Source organism: Tenebrio molitor, chromosome 4 (assembly GCF_963966145.1).
Source record: "Tenebrio molitor chromosome 4, icTenMoli1.1, whole genome shotgun sequence".
Taxonomy (NCBI): domain Eukaryota; kingdom Metazoa; phylum Arthropoda; class Insecta; order Coleoptera; family Tenebrionidae; genus Tenebrio; species Tenebrio molitor.
The window spans coordinates 27,706,684-27,727,300 of NC_091049.1; the positions used below are offsets into that span (position 1 = coordinate 27,706,684).

Below are 20,617 nucleotides of genomic sequence, written 5' to 3' on the forward strand. Positions count from 1 at the left end.
CCTTGGAAATATCGGTGATTTAACTGCACCGCTAATTGTCTAATAAAATGGAAGAAAAAAAAACAAAAGAAAAAATGACGGAAATGAAAATTAATAAGTATGGTTTTATTATTAAAAATACGTGACTACTGCGAGGACACATATTTTAATAAATTGTAGCAGAAACGACGCCAGAATACACGAATGCGAGAAAGTAAGGTTAGGACGTTGTGCGTTGACGCTTCACAACATGTGGGAGCAGTGGTTGAAGTTACAACGAAACAGAAACCGCGAATGGGAGAAAGTAAGGTTAGGACGTTGTGTGCAGACGCTTCACGCCAACATGTGGAAGCAGTGGTTCAAGTTACAACGAAATGTCTACCAAGAAGCTGACGAAAAATGTAAATTGACGTCGAAAAATAAGTTGTAAAGGTGGCACATGTGTTTGAAATATCATGTGTAGCAACTAAAATGAATCGTATTAAAGTTTTCAAGCGACGTAGCTTTAGATTAAGCATATCAGTCGGAGAAGATGAGAAAAAAATATGACAGTTTAGGTAGAGTGGAAAGAAAAAGTGTAAAAGGGTCTTAATAGGTAGGGTAATTGGAATAAGCGAGAGAATGACAAGTGGAAGAAGTGAAAGAAAAAGAAGAAAGAAAATAATTAATAAAATGATCGGTATGACAGATGGGTCGGCGTGCAGCGACCTCTAGCCATCGATTCGAAAGTAAAAAAACCTCGCCGGCCAGAATAAGAATGCGAAGTCAAATCATTTATCATTGTGTGCGCTGGAAACAAATGAATTTTCCCCGGCCAGCTTGATTATAACTGGATAGTGGGAAGGAGACGGCGGACCATCTGAAGGAGATACGAACAGAAGCCTTTCGGGAAAGAAATAAAAGAAACAAGAGGGGGGCTCGAAATAGAATCGGCCACGATGATTAATATACAAAACACAATACGGTCGCGCGGGGTTAAAAAATACACAGGATTAAAACCGAAGAAAAAAAACCAACTCCGAAGAAATAAAAACCCCAACACGAGTGTGCGGAGAAAGACCGAAATTAATGAATAAATAAGCTATTTATTATCGGAGAGAGACGGACGACCAACGAAATTTAAAACGAACCTAAACCGTACCATTAATTATAAACCACTTAAAAAAAAATACGAGGATGGTGGTGGTGCGGGGTGGGATTCGATCGTCGAGTGTTATCGCGATCCGGGGGAAAAGCCGCGCATTAAAAATGGTGATTTGACAGTTTGCGCGGCGCCAAATTCGAACCGGCGCGGCGGTGCCAACCGCGCGCGGTTTCCCCCAACGAAAAAACCGCGAACAATGTCCGCGCTTTTATTAATATTAATGATTCGAATTGCAGAGTCAACATGAGATTTCAATAAGTAATGCCTGTAATAAGAGATGAAGAATTTATAAAACGCCGTATTGTGTTCGGTACAATATGAATACGAAATTACCTGTTTTCATATTTTTAATATCAAAACACAATTGAATGCTGGCTGTTATGTATGCACGTTCGCTTTTTTGCTTTTGCCTCCTTTTATATTTAAAACTTGTCGGTTTTTTTTTCGCTGGGTTCTCCGTCTCGCTCGGTTGGTACAGCGGGTTGCAAGAGCGCTGCCTCCATCGGGTATCGGGATTTTCGCGGGGACGGCGACACCGCTGCCCCCGTGAATATTTACGTTGCGGCGAAAATAATGCGAAAAAATCGATTGGTGATGTAAATGGGAGCGTCGAAGTATTACATTTCCATAAGCGCGACCGTTCGTTGGGACAGTGGCGATGATTTATCGGTGAATTTTGATGTTTTGGCACATTTAGGACCGGGACGCGGTAAACAGCGAGGTCGTTAGCACCGACGATGTTTTTGCATATTGAAGAGAAAGAAGAAAACGGGAAAAGATGAAAGGACGCGGGGAATGGAAATGAAGATCAAGTTGGAACAGAAATTTTTTGATGGTAATAGTAATAGTAGTAGTAATAATAGTAAGTAGTAAGTAGAGAAAGATTTATTCGGGATGGTTGGTAAATGAAGAATGATCAAAAAGAGAGATCTGAAAATGTTTAAAGAGAAAGAAATTTCAATTTTTTTTTGTATTATTTGAAAAAAAAAGAAGAGAAATGTATACTATATGATTTACTGGTGAAAATGAGTAAAGAGACTGTTTTAGATAGAATTTCGCAAAATATCAACAATTGAAGAAGAAAGGAAGAATTTCACAAAAGGATGTACAAGAAACAAATGTAAAAACTAATTCAAATTTATAACCATCTGCAGAAATAAGTTAAAGATTTTTTTGAAGAAAGGAAAAGAACAACTTTAAACTTTTTTTTTTTGAAAAATATAATTTGTTTTTGAGATTTTCTTCTCGTAAGTCCGAAATTGTCATCAAATGTCTAAAACTGGTCCAAAAGAAATTGTATGATGTTGGGTATTACGGATACAGTATCGAACTTAATAATTTTGTGTAAAAGTAGATATAAGTTTTTTGAAGAACTTCTTCAAGTTCTTTGCTTTGAAGAATCAAGAATAAGTAAATTTTTTGGATGGAATTTCAATATTTCAAACTTTCAAACATCTTCAGTGTCAACAATTAAAGAAAGACCTAAAACTTACAAAAGCAAAGAAAGAAAGAAATGTACAAAACGAAGAAGAAGAAATAAAAATTAAAAATTATGGAAATTTATAACCACCGGTTGAAAGAAAATTTAACCATTCTTTGAAAAGAGCTGAAAAATTTAATATCAAAGAAGAATTTCGAGTTTCTTCTGTGAAGAGTACAACTTGTCTTGGAAATTTTCTTCTGCAAATTTCAAAATTGTCTTCAGATTTCAAAAATTGCCTCGTAAGATATTATCCTGGACTTGGACAAAAAAGCGTGAAAAAAAATTTGTTTTTATTTTGGTGTGGCAGTTTTCATAATTTTCGAATTGTTTCAATTTAAAATTAGCAAAATGGATAATTTGTCCTTATCCTAGGATAAATGAAAGAGAAATAGACCTCTCGGGGCTAGATTTTGAATTATTCCAACTTAATTAAGAATAATTACGTCGAACTGACAGTAATTACGATTTTTCAAAATTTTATTTGAGCAAGAACAGACTGGAATGCCTGAAAAAAATTCTGTTGAAAATTTTGGGAGTGTGCTCGACATGTTTTTCAAAAATTTCTTGCTACTGGAGTAAAATACATAGAAATTTCTGACGTTTCAAAAAATTTTGACATTGTTTTTGCTTAAAAAAAGGTGTTTCTTTCTTCATTATTTCACCAAGCTAGAAAGAGTAAAGAGAACTTTAGAAATTTTATAATGTTCTAGATTTTTTGGTGATGATTTTAATTGAAAAAGTTTTATGAGAAGATAATAATAATAGTAATAACAATACATTTTAATACCCAACAAAATTTTCCAATTATAGGTACATACATTTAAAGGAATAAAAGTACATAGATAAAATGCAAAGTTAAAAAAGACAAAACAAATGAGCAAGGAAGAGTCTGTAATGATAAGAAAATGAATGTGAAAACGGTACCAAAAGTGACAGTTAAAAAACAAAGAATAGTGAAAAATAAAGTAAAGAGAAATTGAATGTACTTTAAAAAAATGTAAAAAATGTCTGAAAAAATATGAAATGGAAAAAAATAAAACAGAAAATTATGTATGCGCAAAAAAACGAAAAAAATATAATAAAAAGAGTAGAATAAGAACAGAACGATTTTCCACTGATATGATTCTTAAAAAAAAAGTAATATTTTCAAGATTATTTTTTAATGGAAATAAACTGAAGGGAAATAAACAAAAATGTAATCAGCCAATAATTTGAAGAAATAAAAACGAAAATTGAAATGAAAACGTTTCCAAAATATTCCATTTATTGCCACTTCAAATCCTAGGAGTTGAAATGTCCACAGGCGGCTGACCGAGTCAAATGTAAAGTCATTTGAAGCATTTCTCACGATTTATTTGAAAATTCTCATTTTACTATAACTGCAGAAAAATAAATGAGTCCATGTCCGTTTTTTTTGTGACTCGCTTGGAGCTAAAATAGTATATATCATTCAGAATAGAAGGTCTTTTTGCGCTTCACCCAGGTGGCAACCTCGACTTCGTCTCGGTCTTCAATATCTGGGCTATGCACAAAAAGACTCACTTCTACTCTTAATGATATAATCTATTATTATGGTTGAGAGTAGAGACCAAAAAATAAATATTTGGGCAACTGGACAAAGTAAAAGCAGAATTTTAATTTTCCAATCACATGTTCAAAAAAAAATAATCAAAAAACATGTCAGGTTTTAGAAATATCGTTTCATGCAACAAATTTAAAATGTTCTAAAAATATTTCAAGGTCAAAATGTTGTCTTGAGCACTTTGGTAATCAAGAAGGCACAACGTTTTGGTGATTTCAATTTTATCAGAAGACAACGAGAAGAAGAAATAAAGGAGGAAAAGTGTGTAAAAAGGGAGTGTTTATGAATAAAAATAAAGAGAAATGTGTAATTTAAGATATTTTTTTCGAAAAATTATTTGAAACATTTTAATGAAGAGTAACAAACAAAGTAGCAACAAAGAATATATTGAGATGTACCAAAACAAGAAAGATTAAAAAGAAGAATATGGATATAATTTTTGTAGTGAATAAAGTACCAAAAAAGAAACAAGAAATATTGACTGAAATGATTGGAGAGAAAGAACGAAGAGAAAATTTTATAACATGGAAAGAGATTAAAATGGTAAAAGACAAAACAGAGAAAAAATGAAACGACATAACAAGAAAGAGGTCAAGAAGGAGAACAGAAGCCGAACAAAGAAAGAAGTCTAAAATTGATGAAAGCACATTTATCTAAAACAAACGACAGCGTCGGAGAAAGTAGTTCGCGGTCCTCGCCCAACAATCCAAAAACCACCGCACTTTTGAAAATGAAATGAAATCGGTTCAACTCCTTCATCGATCTCTTCCGAAAACAATTAGAAATTTTCATCATTTTGGGCGAACGACAACATTCCTCGAACCGTCGCGCCGCCGATGCACCAGATAAAAGCCGCGATCCCCTCCGCCGCGCCGCCTGAAAATCGAACAAGTGGCCGAAAAACCTGTGAAGGCAATAAAAACATCGCCGCTGATAGGACAATATTTACAGTGAAAATACGAACACCGGGAGACGAAAAAAACCACAATGGACACGGTCATGTGTGCACAGCTGCATACGTAACGCAACGCAACCGGACCAATTTCCACGATGAAGCCCGGTTCACGGCGAAAATTAATAACAATAATAATAACGATGATTGTAATAATGATGGTGGGCAGACAAAGAAAGAGTTCTGTTGCGGTCGAATTTTTCGATATCTTTTCATGGGTGACTATGTAAAAATTCCATTTTATCTACGTCATTATTCGATATTCAAATGTCTAATTATTCATACGAATATGTCAGGACTGTCACGGGTGTCTTTGTCTGGTCGAAGAGAGCAGCGGTGGCGGCGTCTCTCTCGCACCACCGAAACAGATACCATCTCATTTATGATAAATTGAAAATGTGTTCTTTAATAATACCAAACCAGAGGTATACGGTCGAGTTGGCCGTGTTGGAACAGTTGAAAATCGGGTTTCTGGCCGCAGCTAACTAGACTTATAGATCAAATTGCATCACAAAGCCTCATTGTTTTATTATTTGTCGAGTGCTCCGGTTTTTTGGAATTTCGATCGATTCGGTCAGCATTCCGGATAGGATTTGGCCGGGAGCGGGTCCGTAACGGTCCCGAAATTACGTTATAATGTATAATTACTTGGATTGGCTTTTTTCGCGCTGACGTAGCCCGAAAATCTACACAAACCAGATAATTTTGTTACATTTGTGCGTTTTTTAACGGTAATCTGGGCTAGGAGTGGCCCCGACGAATTTTTTACGTTTGTGCAGATCCGACCACACGGTAATTATTTATTCGGAATTACTTGATGTGCGTAATATGTAATTTTCGGTGAATTTTTTTCACGCTTCCAAGGTTACGACTACGTTTTTCCTTGTTTTATTAGTTCGCGGCGAAATTATTTATCGGTGTGCAAATTGCGGACGTGTGTGGAGGCGGCCGTAACGAGGTGAGAGACATGCGATGAACCCATGGACGACGAAGCGACCCTTCGACGAAGAGCCGCACGCTAAAATTAAACCGGGTGGGTTATATTTAAGAGGATCCAGCAGGTGGGACCGGGAACCGACGATGAACAAAGAAACGATGAAAAACGAACGAGTTTTCGAGACAATTTGCCGTTTTGAACGCAACGGATTTTGGATTAGTCGACGTGAGGGACGTTTGGAACCAAAATGAAAATCAGTCGGCTGTGAAGCAGGAAAAAAGAAATTTACCGTTCGAGGCAACTTTGAAGGCAACAAATTCTTTATTTGTCGACGTAAGCGAAATTCCAATGAAAAAGAAAAAACACCAGTTGGCTGTACAGTAGAGAAAAGGGAACAATTTGGACCTAATTTACCGTCTGCGGCAATTTTGAAGGCAACAACAAATTCTTTATTTGTCTACATAAGTGAAATTTCAATGAAAAAGAAAGAATAGTTGGGTTTAAAATAGGCAAACATTGAAAATTTTGAATGGAATGTATCGTTCCCGGCAAAAAAAAACATCAGTTGGCTGTACAGTAAAGAAAATGGGCAATTTTGAAGGCAACAAAATCTTTATTTGTCCACGTAAGTGAAATTTCAATGAAAAAGCAAGAATAGTTGGGTTTAAAATACGCAAAAATGAACAAATTTGAATCGAATTTCCCGTTCGCGGCAATTTTGAAGGCAACAAATTTTGAACTGGGCGAGGAGTGAGATTGGGAACCAAAAAAAACATCAGTTTGCTGTACAGTAGAGAAAATGGAAACTTTTGGACCTAATTTACCGTCTGCGGCAATTATGAAGGCACAAATTTTTTATTTGTCCACGTAAGCGAAATTTCAATGAAAAAGAAAGAGTAGTTGGGTTTAAAATAGGGAAAAATTGAAAAATCTGAATCCGATTTACCGTTCGCGGCAATTTTGAAGGCAACAAAGTTTGAATTGGGCGAGGAGTGAAATTGCGAGCCAAAAAAAAAACATCAGTTGGCTGTACAGTAGAGAAAAGGGAACAATTTGGAACTAATTTACCGTCTGCGGCAATTTTGAAGGCAACAACAAATTCGTTATTTATCTCTACATTAGTGAAATTTCAATGAAAAAGAAAGAGTAGTTGGGTTTAAAATACGCAAACATTGAAAATTTTGAATGGAATGTATCGTTCACGGCATAAAAAAACATCAGTTGGCTGTACAGTAGAGAAAATGGGCAATTTTGAAGGCAACAAAATCTTTATTTGTCCACGTAAGTGAAATTTCAATGAAAAAGCAAGAATAGTTGGGTTTAAAATACGCAAAAATGAACAAATTTGAATCGAATTTCCCGTTCGCGGCAATTTTGAAGGCAACAAATTTTGAACTGGGCGAGGAGTGAGATTGGGAACCAAAAAAAACATCAGTTTGCTGTACAGTAGAGAAAATGGAAACTTTTGGACCTAATTTACCATCTGCGGCAATTATGAAGGCACAAATTTTTTATTTGTCCACGTAAGCGAAATTTCAATGAAAAAGAAAGAGTAGTTGGGTTTAAAATAGGGAAAAATTGAAAAATCTGAATCCGATTTACCGTTCGCGGCAATTTTGAAGGCAACAAAGTTTGAATTGGGCGAGGAGTGAAATTGCGAGCCAAAAAAAAAACATCAGTTGGCTGTACAGTAGAGAAAAGGGAACAATTTGGAACTAATTTACCGTCTGCGGCAATTTTGAAGGCAACAACAAATTCGTTATTTATCTCTACATTAGTGAAATTTCAATGAAAAAGAAAGAGTAGTTGGGTTTAAAATACGCAAACATTGAAAATTTTGAATGGAATGTATCGTTCACGGCATAAAAAAACATCAGTTGGCTGTACAGTAGAGAAAATGGGCAATTTTGAAGGCAACAAAATCTTTATTTGTCCACGTAAGTGAAATTTCAATGAAAAAGCAAGAATAGTTGGGTTTAAAATACGCAAAAATGAACAAATTTGAATCGAATTTCCCGTTCGCGGCAATTTTGAAGGCAACAAATTTTGAACTGGGCGAGGAGTGAGATTGGGAACCAAAAAAAACATCAGTTTGCTGTACAGTAGAGAAAATGGAAACTTTTGGACCTAATTTACCGTCTGCGGCAATTATGAAGGCACAAATTTTTTATTTGTCCACGTAAGCGAAATTTCAATGAAAAAGAAAGAGTAGTTGGGTTTAAAATAGGGAAAAAATTGAAAAATCTGAATCCGATTTACCGTTCGCGGCAATTTTGAAGGCAATAAATTTTGAATTGGGCGAGGAGTGAAATTGCGAGCCAAAAAAAAAACATCAGTTGGCTGTACAGTAGAGAAAAGGGAACAATTTGGACCTAATTTACCGTCTGCGGCAATTTTGAAGGCAACAACAAATTCGTTATTTGTCTACATAAGAGAAATTTCAATGAAAAAGAAGGAATAGTTGGGTTTAAAATACGCAAAAATGAACAAATTTGTCTCGAATTTACCGTTCGCGGCAATTTTGAAGGCAACGCATTTTGGACTAGTCGAGTCATTGACTGTACAGTAGAGAAAATTGACAAATTTGGACCAAATTTACCGTCTGCGGCAATTTTGAAGGCAACAAATTCTTTATTTGTCCACATAGGTGAAATTTCAATGAAAAAGAAAGAGTAGTTGGGTTTAAAATACGCAAACATTGAAAATTTTGAATGGAATGTATCGTTCGGGGCAATTTTGAAGGCAACAAATGGGAAAACTAGGACACGAATTTACATTTCGGGGTAACTTTGAAGGCAACAAATGTTTCACTAGTTTAGATAAGCGAATTTTTTTAACCAAAGGAGAACAGACTGTAGATCACGACAAAGGGAGAAATTTAGACGAGTTGGCGTTTGTGGCAATTTTGAAGGCAACAAATGTTCTTCTAGAAGAACTGTCAAGCTAAATGAAGAATCGTGTGCAGACAAGCAGAGAGTACAACACTGAACAATTCGCACAATGTTTACCATTTTCAATGCCAAATCAAGACTTAACTAGCGACGGAAGAATGTCAACTATGAAAGCAGCAAAGATTCAACTAGATCAATAGAATTTACCGTTTCAGGCAATTTTGAAAGTAATAAAGGTGTTTACCACAAACTAGACTTTGAACAGGAAATTTTTCAAGCAATAGTTTAGTGTTGGTAACGAGAAAAATGACAAAATGGTACCACGGAACTAAATTTTGAACTGGCAATTTACCGTTTACAACAAACTCTGACATTTACTGTTGAAATTGTCTCGAGAAATATGTATTAAGTTTCAAGCTAGAACAAATTATGAAGAAATTGTGAGCGTCACAAGTTACAGTTAAATTTGAAACACAGCAACAACGTGTGAATATCAGTGGCTAATAATATCAATGTGTCGTTGCGTAAAGTTTATGAAGTGGTAAACGGTTCTTTAATTACATGTTTATTTATGTGACTGTCAACTATCTCTATAAATGTAAATTTATGAAATTTGTAAAACTAGACCACAAATATTTTATTCATTTTTATTTACAACTTATTTACACAACACCTGACAACACAACTAAATCACCGCACAAACGACTCCAGTTTACCGTAAACCAACAACACAAACCGCTTCCCTTAAACCAACAAGTTTCAAAGATATTTTTGAACGGCAACTGATGTGGCACACATCAAGCCAAAACATTTTTCCTCGACACTCTCCACGAATCGGCTAATGATCTGTTTCCTCTCAATTAGATTTATTAAACCGAGGACTGTAATCTCGTCTAAATGATTAATCCCAAAAGCAATTACAGTTCGCGGGAAAATTATACAACAACAAATCAGCTTCGGAAGTGTCTCTTCGTTCTGAAATCACAACAACAACAAATCAGCTTTGGAAATGTCTCTTCGTCTGAAATCACAACTCGTGTAAACGCCGCATTAACTGTAATCAAGTACCAACAAACGATACTGCAATGCTGTAATTAACGCTTCCTGTACAAACAATGGCCAATTACAATCTATAAATTGGAACAGTTTCCGAAATATTTAAATCACCCCACGACGAAATCTGACAGTTCATTTTGATAAGGAAATAATAAAAATAATAGAGGCAATTTATCAAAGCGGGTTGTTTGAACCGGCACAAACCAAGAAAACTAACGGAAAAGAAGAAATCAAGTTCAATCGTCCTTTGAACTGGTATAAAAGAAGAAAGAAAGCTCAATCGTCGCACAAACCAAGAAAGCAAATTCAATCATTGCACAGACCAAGAAGGCAAGTTCAGTCGTCGCAAAAACTAAGAAAGCAAGTTCAATCGTCTTCTGAACTGGCGCAAAAGAAGAAATCAAGTTCAATCGTCGCACAAACCAAAAAAGCAAGTTGAATCGTCGTCTCAAATGGCAGAAGTTAAGTTCAAACCTAGTCTGAACTAGCATAAAAGAAGAAAGTAAGTTCAATCGTCGCAGAAACCAAGAAACAAGTTCATACGTAGCAAAAAAACAAGAAAGCAAGTTTAATCGCGTTTGAAATGGCACAAATCAAGGATGATTTAGTCCTCACAAAAGAAGAAAGCAAGTTCAATCGTCCTCTGAACTGGCACAAAAGAAGAAAGCAAGTTCAATCGTCGCACAAACCAAAAAAGCAAGTTCAACCGTCTTCTCAAATGTCACAAGTCAAGAAAACAAGTTCAAACCTCGTCTGAACTGGCATAAAAGAAGAAAGCAAGTTCAATCGTCGCAGAAACCAAGAAACGAGTTCATTGGTAGCAAAAAAAAAACCAAGAAAGCAGGTTTAATCGCGTTTGAAATGGCACAAATCAAGGATGATTTAGTCCTCACAAAAGAAGAAAGCAAATTCAATCGTCCTCTGAACTGTCATAAAAGAAGAAAGCAAGTTCAATCGTCCTCTGAACTGGCACAAAACAAGAAAGCAAGTTCAATCGTCTTCTGAACTGGCACAAACCAAAACAGCAAGTTCATTCGTCCTCTGAACTGGCATAAACCAAGAAAGCAAGCCGAATCTGCGTCCGAACTGGTAAGTACGTTGCCACAGTGGCAACCACAATAGGTTTGAAATGTTTTAATCGCCTACTGCGTTTCGCTTTGGAATTTAAATTGGGGGAGTGCTCTCTTGATCAATTGGTCGGAAACCAGCTGGTCCGCAGCGGTACGGTTTCCACCGTGGATAAAACAAAAGACATCGCAACATACCGGGTGTGTTGTTTTCCCTCGTCCGTTGAAAAAATGCGATCGAGCGAAAAATCGAATCGACAGAGGTGGAAAAGTGTTTTTTCGGCCCCACCCCAATTAACAGCACAACAAAACAAGGCCCCGATTTCAATATTTCATCCGGCCGGGTGATTTATCGCCCCAACAACGTTTTCTATAAATCCTGACCAGGCTACCACGAGACTCGAACATATTACACCGTGATCTAATGTTTCAATAAAGCACTTTATATTATTCTTACACAATCCACTCGGACTTTATTAGCCTTCGAACAGGTTCTCGGAAAAAATCCGACCCACACGCACCATTACCGCATATCAAGCGGTATCGCCGCAAACACCCCAAAAGGACGACCCTCGCCGTTTTTTGTGCGATTTTTTTCCCCCGGGGTTGGAAGATGATACGGGATTAGTAAATGATGTTGTTACCGCCGTTAAAGACCATGAGAAAATTTGGGGTTAAACGCATTATCGACGGTAAATTGCGCAATTTTTCGACGTTTAGGGTAAAACGGGTATCCCGACGTCTTTGTCATCCCTTTGTCTGGCTCGAGGTGAAACCGATACGGAGTGTGTGAAATTATTCCCCCTTTCGAGGGTAGGATCGAGAGATTCGGTGCGATCGGAAAAAATAACTGGACCGGTCATTTCCCACAGATTAGCTCTTAATTTGAATAGGCGACCACATTCCAGTGTCGAATCGACTAAATTTCTAAAAACACTGGAAGTTTCCGCGGCGTTGGGATTTTTCTCGCAGATGCGAGATCGAGTCTTAACTGTGAATCCAATCATCTTAATTAACGGCTGTCGGTGGCTATTCACAAATCCGGAGATCTGCACATGTGCTACTCTCCAAAAATTATTTTCCGAATTGGACGAGGCGAAGAGGCGAACGAGTTCATCGGCGCTCACGAAATGCTCACTTCTTGCAGATCGTTTGTTCTACTAAGCTAGAAACGGTAATTTGTCGGGCTGATGTTTATGGATCACGAGAAAATAAATTGACCGGTCCATTTTCGTAATTTATTAATGAGTCGCCTTGCCAGATCACGGAATCGAGGCAACAAAACAATCCGGTTGCTGACCGGACGGGAAAAAATTGGCACAAAAATTTCAGATTTCCTTAATTGTATCTCTAACGAGGCAAGGTCGAGGGATTCGGTGCCGGAAAATTAGAGGTTAAGTTGGGGTCGTGTCCGGCGGAACAAAAAAAATTGGAGTGTGAAACAAAAAGAAAGAAAATGGCACAAAATAAGAAAGCAAGTTCAATCGTCGCACAAGCCAAGAAAGCAAGTCCAATCGTCGCGCAAGCACAGAAAGCAAAGTCAATCATTGTAGAAACCAAGAAAGCAAATTCAATCATCGCACAAACCAAGAAAGTAAATTCAATCGTCGCACAAACCAAAAAAGCAAGTGCAATCGAGGCACAAAGCAAGAAAGCAAATTCAATCATCGTAGAAACCTAGGAAGCAAATTCAATCGTTACACAAACCAAGAAAGCAAGTGCAATCATCGCACAAAGCAAGAAAGCAAATTCAATCATCGTAGAAACCTAGAAAGCAAGTTCAATCGTCGCACAAAGCAAGAAAACAAATTCAATCATCGTAGAAATCAAGAGAGCAAATTCAATCGTCGCACAAACTAAGAAAGCAAATTCAATCGTCGCACAAAGCAAGAAAGCAAGTGCAATCGTCGTAGAAAGCAAATTCAATCGTCGTAGAAAACAAATTCAATCGTCGCACAAACCAAGAAAGCAAGTGCAATCGTCGCACAAAGCAAGAAAGCAAATTCAATCATCGTAGAAACCTAGAAAGCAAGTGCAATCGTCGCACAGAGCAAGAAAGCAAATTCAATCATCGTAGAAACCTAGGAAGCAAATTCAATCGTTACACAAAGCAAGAAAGCAAGTGCAATCATCGCACAAAGCAAGAAAGCAAATTCAATAATCGTAGAAATCAAGAGAGCAAATTCGATCGTCGCACAAACCAAGAAAGCGAATTCAATCGTCACACAAAGCAAGAAAACAAGTGCAATCATCGCACAAAGCAAGAAACCAAATTCAATCATCGTAGAAACCTAGAAAGCAAATCAATCATCGCACAAACTAAGAAAGCAAGTTCGATCATAGCGCAAGCAAAGAAAGTAAGTTCAATCGTCGCAGAAACCAAAAAAGCGAGTTCAATCGTCGCGCAAGCAAAGATAGTAAGTTCAATCGTCTCAAAAACCAATAAAATAAGTTCAATCCTTCTCTGAACTGGCACAAACCAAGAAGCAAATTCAATCTTTGCCAGACGGAAAAAAATGACATACAAATTTCAGATTTGCTTGTTGTTTGTTGTGGAAATAAAAAATGTATCTCTAACGCGGAGAAGTCGAAGAATTCGATGCCATAGAATTAGAGGTGAAGGAAAAAACAAGTTGGAATCGTGTCCGGCGGAAGAAAAAAATGGAGTGTGTTGTGGTGAAACAAAATTTGGGATTGCAAAAGAAAGAAAATGACACAAAGCAAGAAAGCAAGTTCAATCATCGCACAAGCCAAGAAAGCAAGTTCAATCGTCGCGCAACTAAAGAAAGCAAAATCAATCATCGTAGAAACCAAGAAAGCAAATTCAATCGTCGCCCAAACTAAAAAAGCAAGTTCAATCGTCGCTCAAACTAAGAAAGCAAATTCAATCATCGTAGAAAGCAAGAAATTAAATTCAATCGTCATAGAAAGCAAGTTCAATCATCGTAGAAAGCAAATTCAATTGTCGCATAAACCAAGAAAGGAAGTTCAATCGTCGGTCAAACTAAGAAAGCAAATTCAATCTTCGCACAAACCAAAAATGCAAGTTCAATCGTCGTAGAAAGCAAGAAAATAAGTTCAATCCTTCTCTTAACTGACACAAACCAAGAAAGCTACTTCAATCATCGCCAGATGGAAAAAAAATTGGCACAAAAATTTAAGATTTGGTTGTTTCTTTTTGTCGAAACATAAACTGTATCTCTAACGTGGAAAAGTCGAGGAATTCCATGCCAGACAATTAAAGGTGAAAGGAAAAACAAGTTCGAGTCGTATCCGGCGGAACAAAAAAATTAGGTGTGTCGTGGCGGAAGAAAAATGGTGACAGAAAAGAAAATTTTTGGATGTCGGGACCAGTATACAGCGTGTTCAGAAATGTACAGTTTCATTGTTATACTGGGTGACAAAAATATTGTGTGGTGATCGTATTCTGTCTCTTGGTTTTTGAAAATATTTCCGTTTTGGGGATGTGTCAGAGATTTGTGTTTTCTCTGCAGTTAATTGAGAATTTTCCGGCTTGCGAATTTTCCAGTCCGCTGATTTATGTAAATGGGGAGAGAAAAGCCAAAGGGCAAACTGCCAAGTCCCAGCGGTTTTAGTAAAAGTGTTACATGAGGTCTTCAATTTCTCAAATATATTATCAGATTATCAAAAATAGAAAATTAATGGCGGTCAGTTGGCATCAGGGATCGTGGTGGACGTCAGTTGGATGGTTTGAAAATTTTTGAAAATTTTGGCGAGCTGCTGGTTTGCAGAAAGTGGAAAAAAAAATTGAAATTTGACAAATCAGATTTTTTTTACCGCATTAATGATGTTTACTGCTCAGAAATCTGTTTTTGAATTCACTTTGAAAATTTTTACAAGAAATTGTTTACTGGTTACAAAAATATAGAGCCTGAAAAGTTTGTTTTTCTAAATTATTTTTTTATTCCCAATTCATTACTTTCCTCATTATTTCTTTCATTGTAAAATAAAAAATTTCACAAAAAAATTCGTTTCATTTTCGAAAATATTTATTACACTAAAAAAGGTTCAAAGCATCTTCAGTTCTTTTTTCAAAAATGTATTAATAGACATATTTTTAAATTAGAAAACTTGTGTTTCCTTTTTGCACGTTTCTAATTGTTTTCCCCTTTTTCAAAATATTTGAAAAATTCCAAAAATTAACGGAACCACTAGTTTTTTTTTTTGTATTTGTCAAACTGTTCTTGATCTCACTTTTCACTTTGTTACAATAACCGCGCAAAAACTTTTACACTGTTAAAAAACCAACAATAAAAACTTAACAAAGAGTGTTCTCTTGTGTTAAAACGTTTTCAAATATTGACCTCCACTTTCTACATTTGAAAAAAAACAGTCTCTCTTTGCGGTGAGGAAAAGTGAAAATCCGTCGGATTTTGAAAATGTTTTATTCGAGCTGTCAGTCAGCTGTCAATCGCGCACTTGTGCCAACCTCGCTCAAACCCCAGTGCCACCAACTGTCGTCAATTATCCCCACAGAGAAAGATTCGTGAAGGAGCGAGTGTCAACCCGTGAAAAAAACGTGACAATCAACAATTTAAACAAACCGAAGCCCAACCGGATTCCGGTGCTGGAAGCTAATAAGAATTTGCCCGAATCGGTGTTATTTTTTCACTTCCTCTGGGCCAGAGGAGCGAGATGGAGATGTGAACGAACTCGAATTAATTATGATATCGGAATTATTCGTAAAAACTTTCTAAACTCGTACGTGTATGGTGTGTCTGTGTGTTGTATTTTTTCGTCGGTTTTTACACCAGGAGTGGTGTTTATCGTCGTGGAGACTATTCAAGTGGTTTTTTGACGGAAAACAGACTTAACGTCACGAGCAACGCCCATTAAATTGCTTGGCAGCGTTAATAAGTTGTTTACTTTGGGCTCGAATATGAGAAATATTACCCACAATGTGCTCGGTCATAGCTGAAAAACATAAACCGAATCGAAATACAGACGCTCTCTATCTCCGCACATGTGTCCGGACACATTGCGCCTCGTTTTGTTCCATTTGTCCTCTCCGCCGGGGAATTATCCGAATTGGGCGCAATCAGCGCTACCGGAAACGCCGATTGCTCCTCGAGGACGAGAGAACGGCGCGGCCCGGCAACGCCGCCGCTCATGAGGGACACGCGAAACCCCTAAAAACAACGCCGAAAACGCCGCACCAGATCGGCTCGCTTGGACCAAATCCGGCCGGACCGCGGGCCGGTTGCGTAAGCGGTGAGTCGCAACAGATGCGGCGGGATCGGGTGACGAACATGTGAACGCTGGGCTGTGGCCGCCGCCGCCGCCACTCGCCCTTCTGGTTTTTGGCGCGTACGCGAATCAGGGTTTTTTGGCAGCGCGTCTTGCCCAATCGAAATTAATTGCGTTGTGGAAAAGAAGTAGAATTGGCGGTGCGAGCAAAGCGCGAGACAATGTCATATTTGGGGCAGAGATAAGAGGTGTTGGAGGAAGAGCGAGCTGGACGGCTAAAGAGTGGAGTTAACGTGTCGTGGGAAAAATACGCTAAATAAACAATACGAAATGGACCGATGGCGAAACGGATAAATAAATTGAGAGGAGAGTGAAGAAACACGAGTGCTTGGAAATATGAGTCAGACAACTGTTTTGAATGATTTTGGAAAATTCGTGACACGGCGTCCAGGCCGGATTAATTTATGGGTGCGAAGAAGAGTAGCAATAGTCTCTTCGTGACAAAAAGAAAAACAAACTTTATACAAAGAATTGGCAAAAAAGTATTTCAAGATCGTTTCAGAAATTTTCTAGAAGCAGAAAACGTTCAGAATGAGATTTGTGCCATTCAGAACGTAATACAAAGAAGAGATTAGTTTCTTCTGTGTGAACAAGTTGCTGAAGATTAGCAGAAAGGCATCTTGAAATTATTTAAGAAATTTGGTGCCATCAGGAAGCATTTTTACTATTGCTGGATGTCATGGGTATTACAAAGTAGTGTCTTTTCGCTTTTAAAAATCGCCAGAAAGTGATATTTGAATGATTTTTAAAATTTCGCTGGATCAGAAAACACTCAAGATTGAGAGTAATAGAACGGCGATATATTGGGTGTTTTTCGAATGAAAACGAATTTTCTGTATTGTGAATTTCTCGAGGATCAGCAGAAAAGGAGTCAAAATCTTTTCGGAAATTTTGTTCCGTCAGAAAGCGTTTAGAATGAGATTTGTACCGCATAGAAATAGTTAAGGTAGTACAACAGAGAAAGATTGGCATGGTCAAGGTGCACGAAGAATTATTTCTCTTTTAAGAAGTTACCAAGAATTAGCAGAAAAAGAATAATTTTAGAAGTTCGGATCTATCTAGGATGAAATTTGTCCTATTTATTATTATTATTGAATAAGTCAACTAACAGACTTAGAATTTAGAAGCACGGAAACTCTTCATGACAGAAGATCCGTTCTTCAGCGCGAGAATTTTGCTTAGAATTAGCAGAAAACGTTCTTAAAACTATTTCAGAAATTTGGTACCATCAGAAAGCATTAAGACTTGTTGCGCTTAATTGTACTTAAAGTAATAAAATGGCGTTTGATGTGATGAAATCATCTCTCTTTGATTTTATAATTTATCAAGAACCATCAGAAAGAGATGATTTCAGAAATTTCGCTCCATCAGAAAACAGAGAAAGATTTGTACTATTTCAAAGTACTGAAAGTAGAAGAATAGCGACGTATTAGTTGTTGTTTCTAATAGAAAGCGACTTTTATGTATTTAGAAGATAATCAGAAATAAGAAGAAAAAGATGGCGGAACCCTTTCGTAAAGATGGTTCCATCAGAAAGCGTTTAGAATGAGATTTGTATTGCATAAAAATAGTGAACAAAATAAAATAGAGATAGACTTGTCTATTTATAAAGCGAGAATATTTTTGTTTTTCTGTTTTAAAAAGACTTCAGAAAGTTGACTTCTTCCAAGAAATTTTTAGAAAGAAATTTGTCTTGGTTAGAAAAATTTTGTAACTTTCTTCCTGACACAAGAAAAATGTTTTCCCATTGTTATTATTATTATTATTCAGTACAAGATGGCAACGATATCGCAAGTTTGATGACTTTAGAGAGAAACAAAACACAGGCGTATTTAGAAATATCAAATAAATCTCATGTTCTCTATTAAAAAGAGCCTCTAAAAAAGCGAAATAAGGAAATGATTCCCCAATATTTAATACACATCTGCTTTAAAAATAAAACTAGCCCATTTGCCCTAAAATCCGGGTCCTACTCATCAGTGTTATTATTACAATTTTATCTTTTTTTTATCCGGATTTAGGCAAGGACACATCCGGATTTTACAATTTATTTCTGCTCCACATTATTATTTTTGTCGTAAAATATCATTACGAATATTTCTAACGAGTAATGAAGTAACGACTACAATAAATTGAGAAGAATAGAGGAAGGTTTACCAGCGGCCACCCATCCAAATACTGACCGCGCCCACGGATGCTTAACTTATCTGATCAAATGATAATTACTACTTTTAAGCTGGTACGATCATCACAATTATTATTAATACTATTATTTTGATATTTTAATTATTGAAATTATCAAGATTATTAACTTTTGAAGAAATAACGATTCCTTTTTACGAGTAAATCGTTGTAAATTTGAACAATCTTCAAATATCAACCCCTTTTTGAATGTTTTGTGCCTCATTTTGAGTGTTGAGAGAGATGGTGGCGGTTTGGGTCTTTGATCCCCTCATCGAGTACTTATCCGGATGAAGAAATAAGAAAAAACGCTGACAATACTAAAGGTCTGGGAAACAGAAGAGCGGGGTCGATTTCCGGCCGCCGTTACGGTTAATAGCCCCGATAAACCTTCCTCCGGGACTCTCGAGGGATTTTACGCCTTTCAGGACCACCCTTCCTGCGTTAAAAGGGCGTGAAATGCACTTACCGCTGCTGAAGGCGGCGATCGGCAACTGGCGCGAGATGCTCTCCGCCACCTCCGAGGTGAGACCGTAGATTCCCAGCAGCTCCCGCATCGTGTTCATGGCGTACTCCCGCATGTCGCTGACCTGGGGGTGGGCGCCGCCCGCCTCCGCCACGTGCGGCTTCGACAGCGTGTGTATCGAGAAGCTCGACGGGATCTTGGCGGCGTCGTCGTCGTTGTAGTCGTCGGTGTCGCTATTCGAGTCGCTGTCGTTGGTCTTGCTCAGGTCCATGGGCGAGTGGCGGGCGTCCACCACCAGCCGCCGCGTGGCCAGCGTCTTCCGCCGCCGCACGTTGTTGTTGATGTTGTCGTTGGCGGCGAAGTCGCTCAACGCCTCCGCCTCCGAGTACGCGGCCACGTTCGAGCAGCGCGGCTTGAAGTTCTTCCGCTTGTTGCGCTTCGGCAGCTGGTCCGACGCCTTGGGGGAGGTCGCCGGGTACGCTTCCGCCTCCGAGTCGCTGGAGTTCACCGCCGACGGCCCGAAGACCTGGCCCGTCCGGTAGCGGTCGTAAGTGTCGTTCTCGGCGGTCATCTTCGCCGCCACTTGGTCTGCAAACAACTACAGGTCAGTCCCCCAAAGCACCGCTTCAGATCACATCTTGTCACAAAAACATATACACCAAAAATATATTTCTGGGCTTCCGGACTTGACCCTCGCAGTTCTTGCGAGATCAGTCCCCCAAGGCACCACATCGGGACCCAGTTTATTCATCACGAAAAAACCACAAACGTTACATAACAATGAGCAATAAACAGACCATTTACAGAATGACGTGAGACGAGGTTTTTTCGAAAAGTGCACGTTCTAAAATTAGCCCAAATTTATTCAAATCGATGCTGCAGTCGGTGTCGTCAGAACTGGAAGTTTGCGCCGCGCAAAAAATAAATAAATAAAACAAATAGAACTGATTTGCGGTAAATCTCGGCCCGCCATTTGCATAAAAATGGTATTTACATAAAAATCGTGTGAAAGTGCGAAAAAAATCGGGTACGCCACTGGTGCCATAAAAATTCACCGAAACCAGTCGCACCAGTTAATTAAATAATTAAATTAAGTAATTAAGGAAAGCTGAAGTGCAGTCGAATTTTCGTCGCTTCTTCGCCGATAAGAGATAAGATAAGGCGAAAATGGGAGAGCAAGCGCGCAAAAAATCTCTAATGGGTCGCTGGTATGTTATTAATGGGCAGAAATTTGAACGGAATGGATCGAATAAAACCGAAAAGAAGAAATTGCGTAACGTTGACGCGAGTGGAGGAAGAAATGAGGACAATGCAGGCGAAGTGAAGAGGAAAAAAATAGTTTTGACAATTTTTGTCGGATCTCCATAATTCGGGTTGTCGAACAATGCAATTTAAAATTCTAAAGTGGTGTCACTTCCGGCAAAACCGAATTAGAATAACAAAATAAATGTCCTTTTATGATATTACAACACATGTACAAGATTTTTACTCGGCAGACTAATAAAAAACACGATAACACATGTTTGGGTGACACTCCGTATTTGTCAGTGTGGTGATGTACCGGGTGATAAAAATACAGTAGAAATTTGCGTAGATCGAGGCTGCGGCAGA

General features: G+C 37.9%; 1 protein-coding gene across 4 annotated transcripts in view; it reads right to left on the reverse strand.

Annotated features, from left to right (window-relative positions):
• LOC138130039 (zinc finger protein castor homolog 1-like) overlaps nucleotides 1-20,617 on the reverse strand; it is a 144,804-nt gene that overhangs the window by 26,752 nt on the left and 97,435 nt on the right. For all 4 annotated transcript variants that reach the window (XM_069046405.1, XM_069046406.1, XM_069046407.1 and 1 more), the window contains exon 3: nucleotides 19,010-19,594. In XM_069046405.1, coding sequence (XP_068902506.1) covers nucleotides 19,010-19,594 — 585 coding nt within the window. The remainder of the gene's footprint in view (nucleotides 1-19,009; nucleotides 19,595-20,617) is intronic.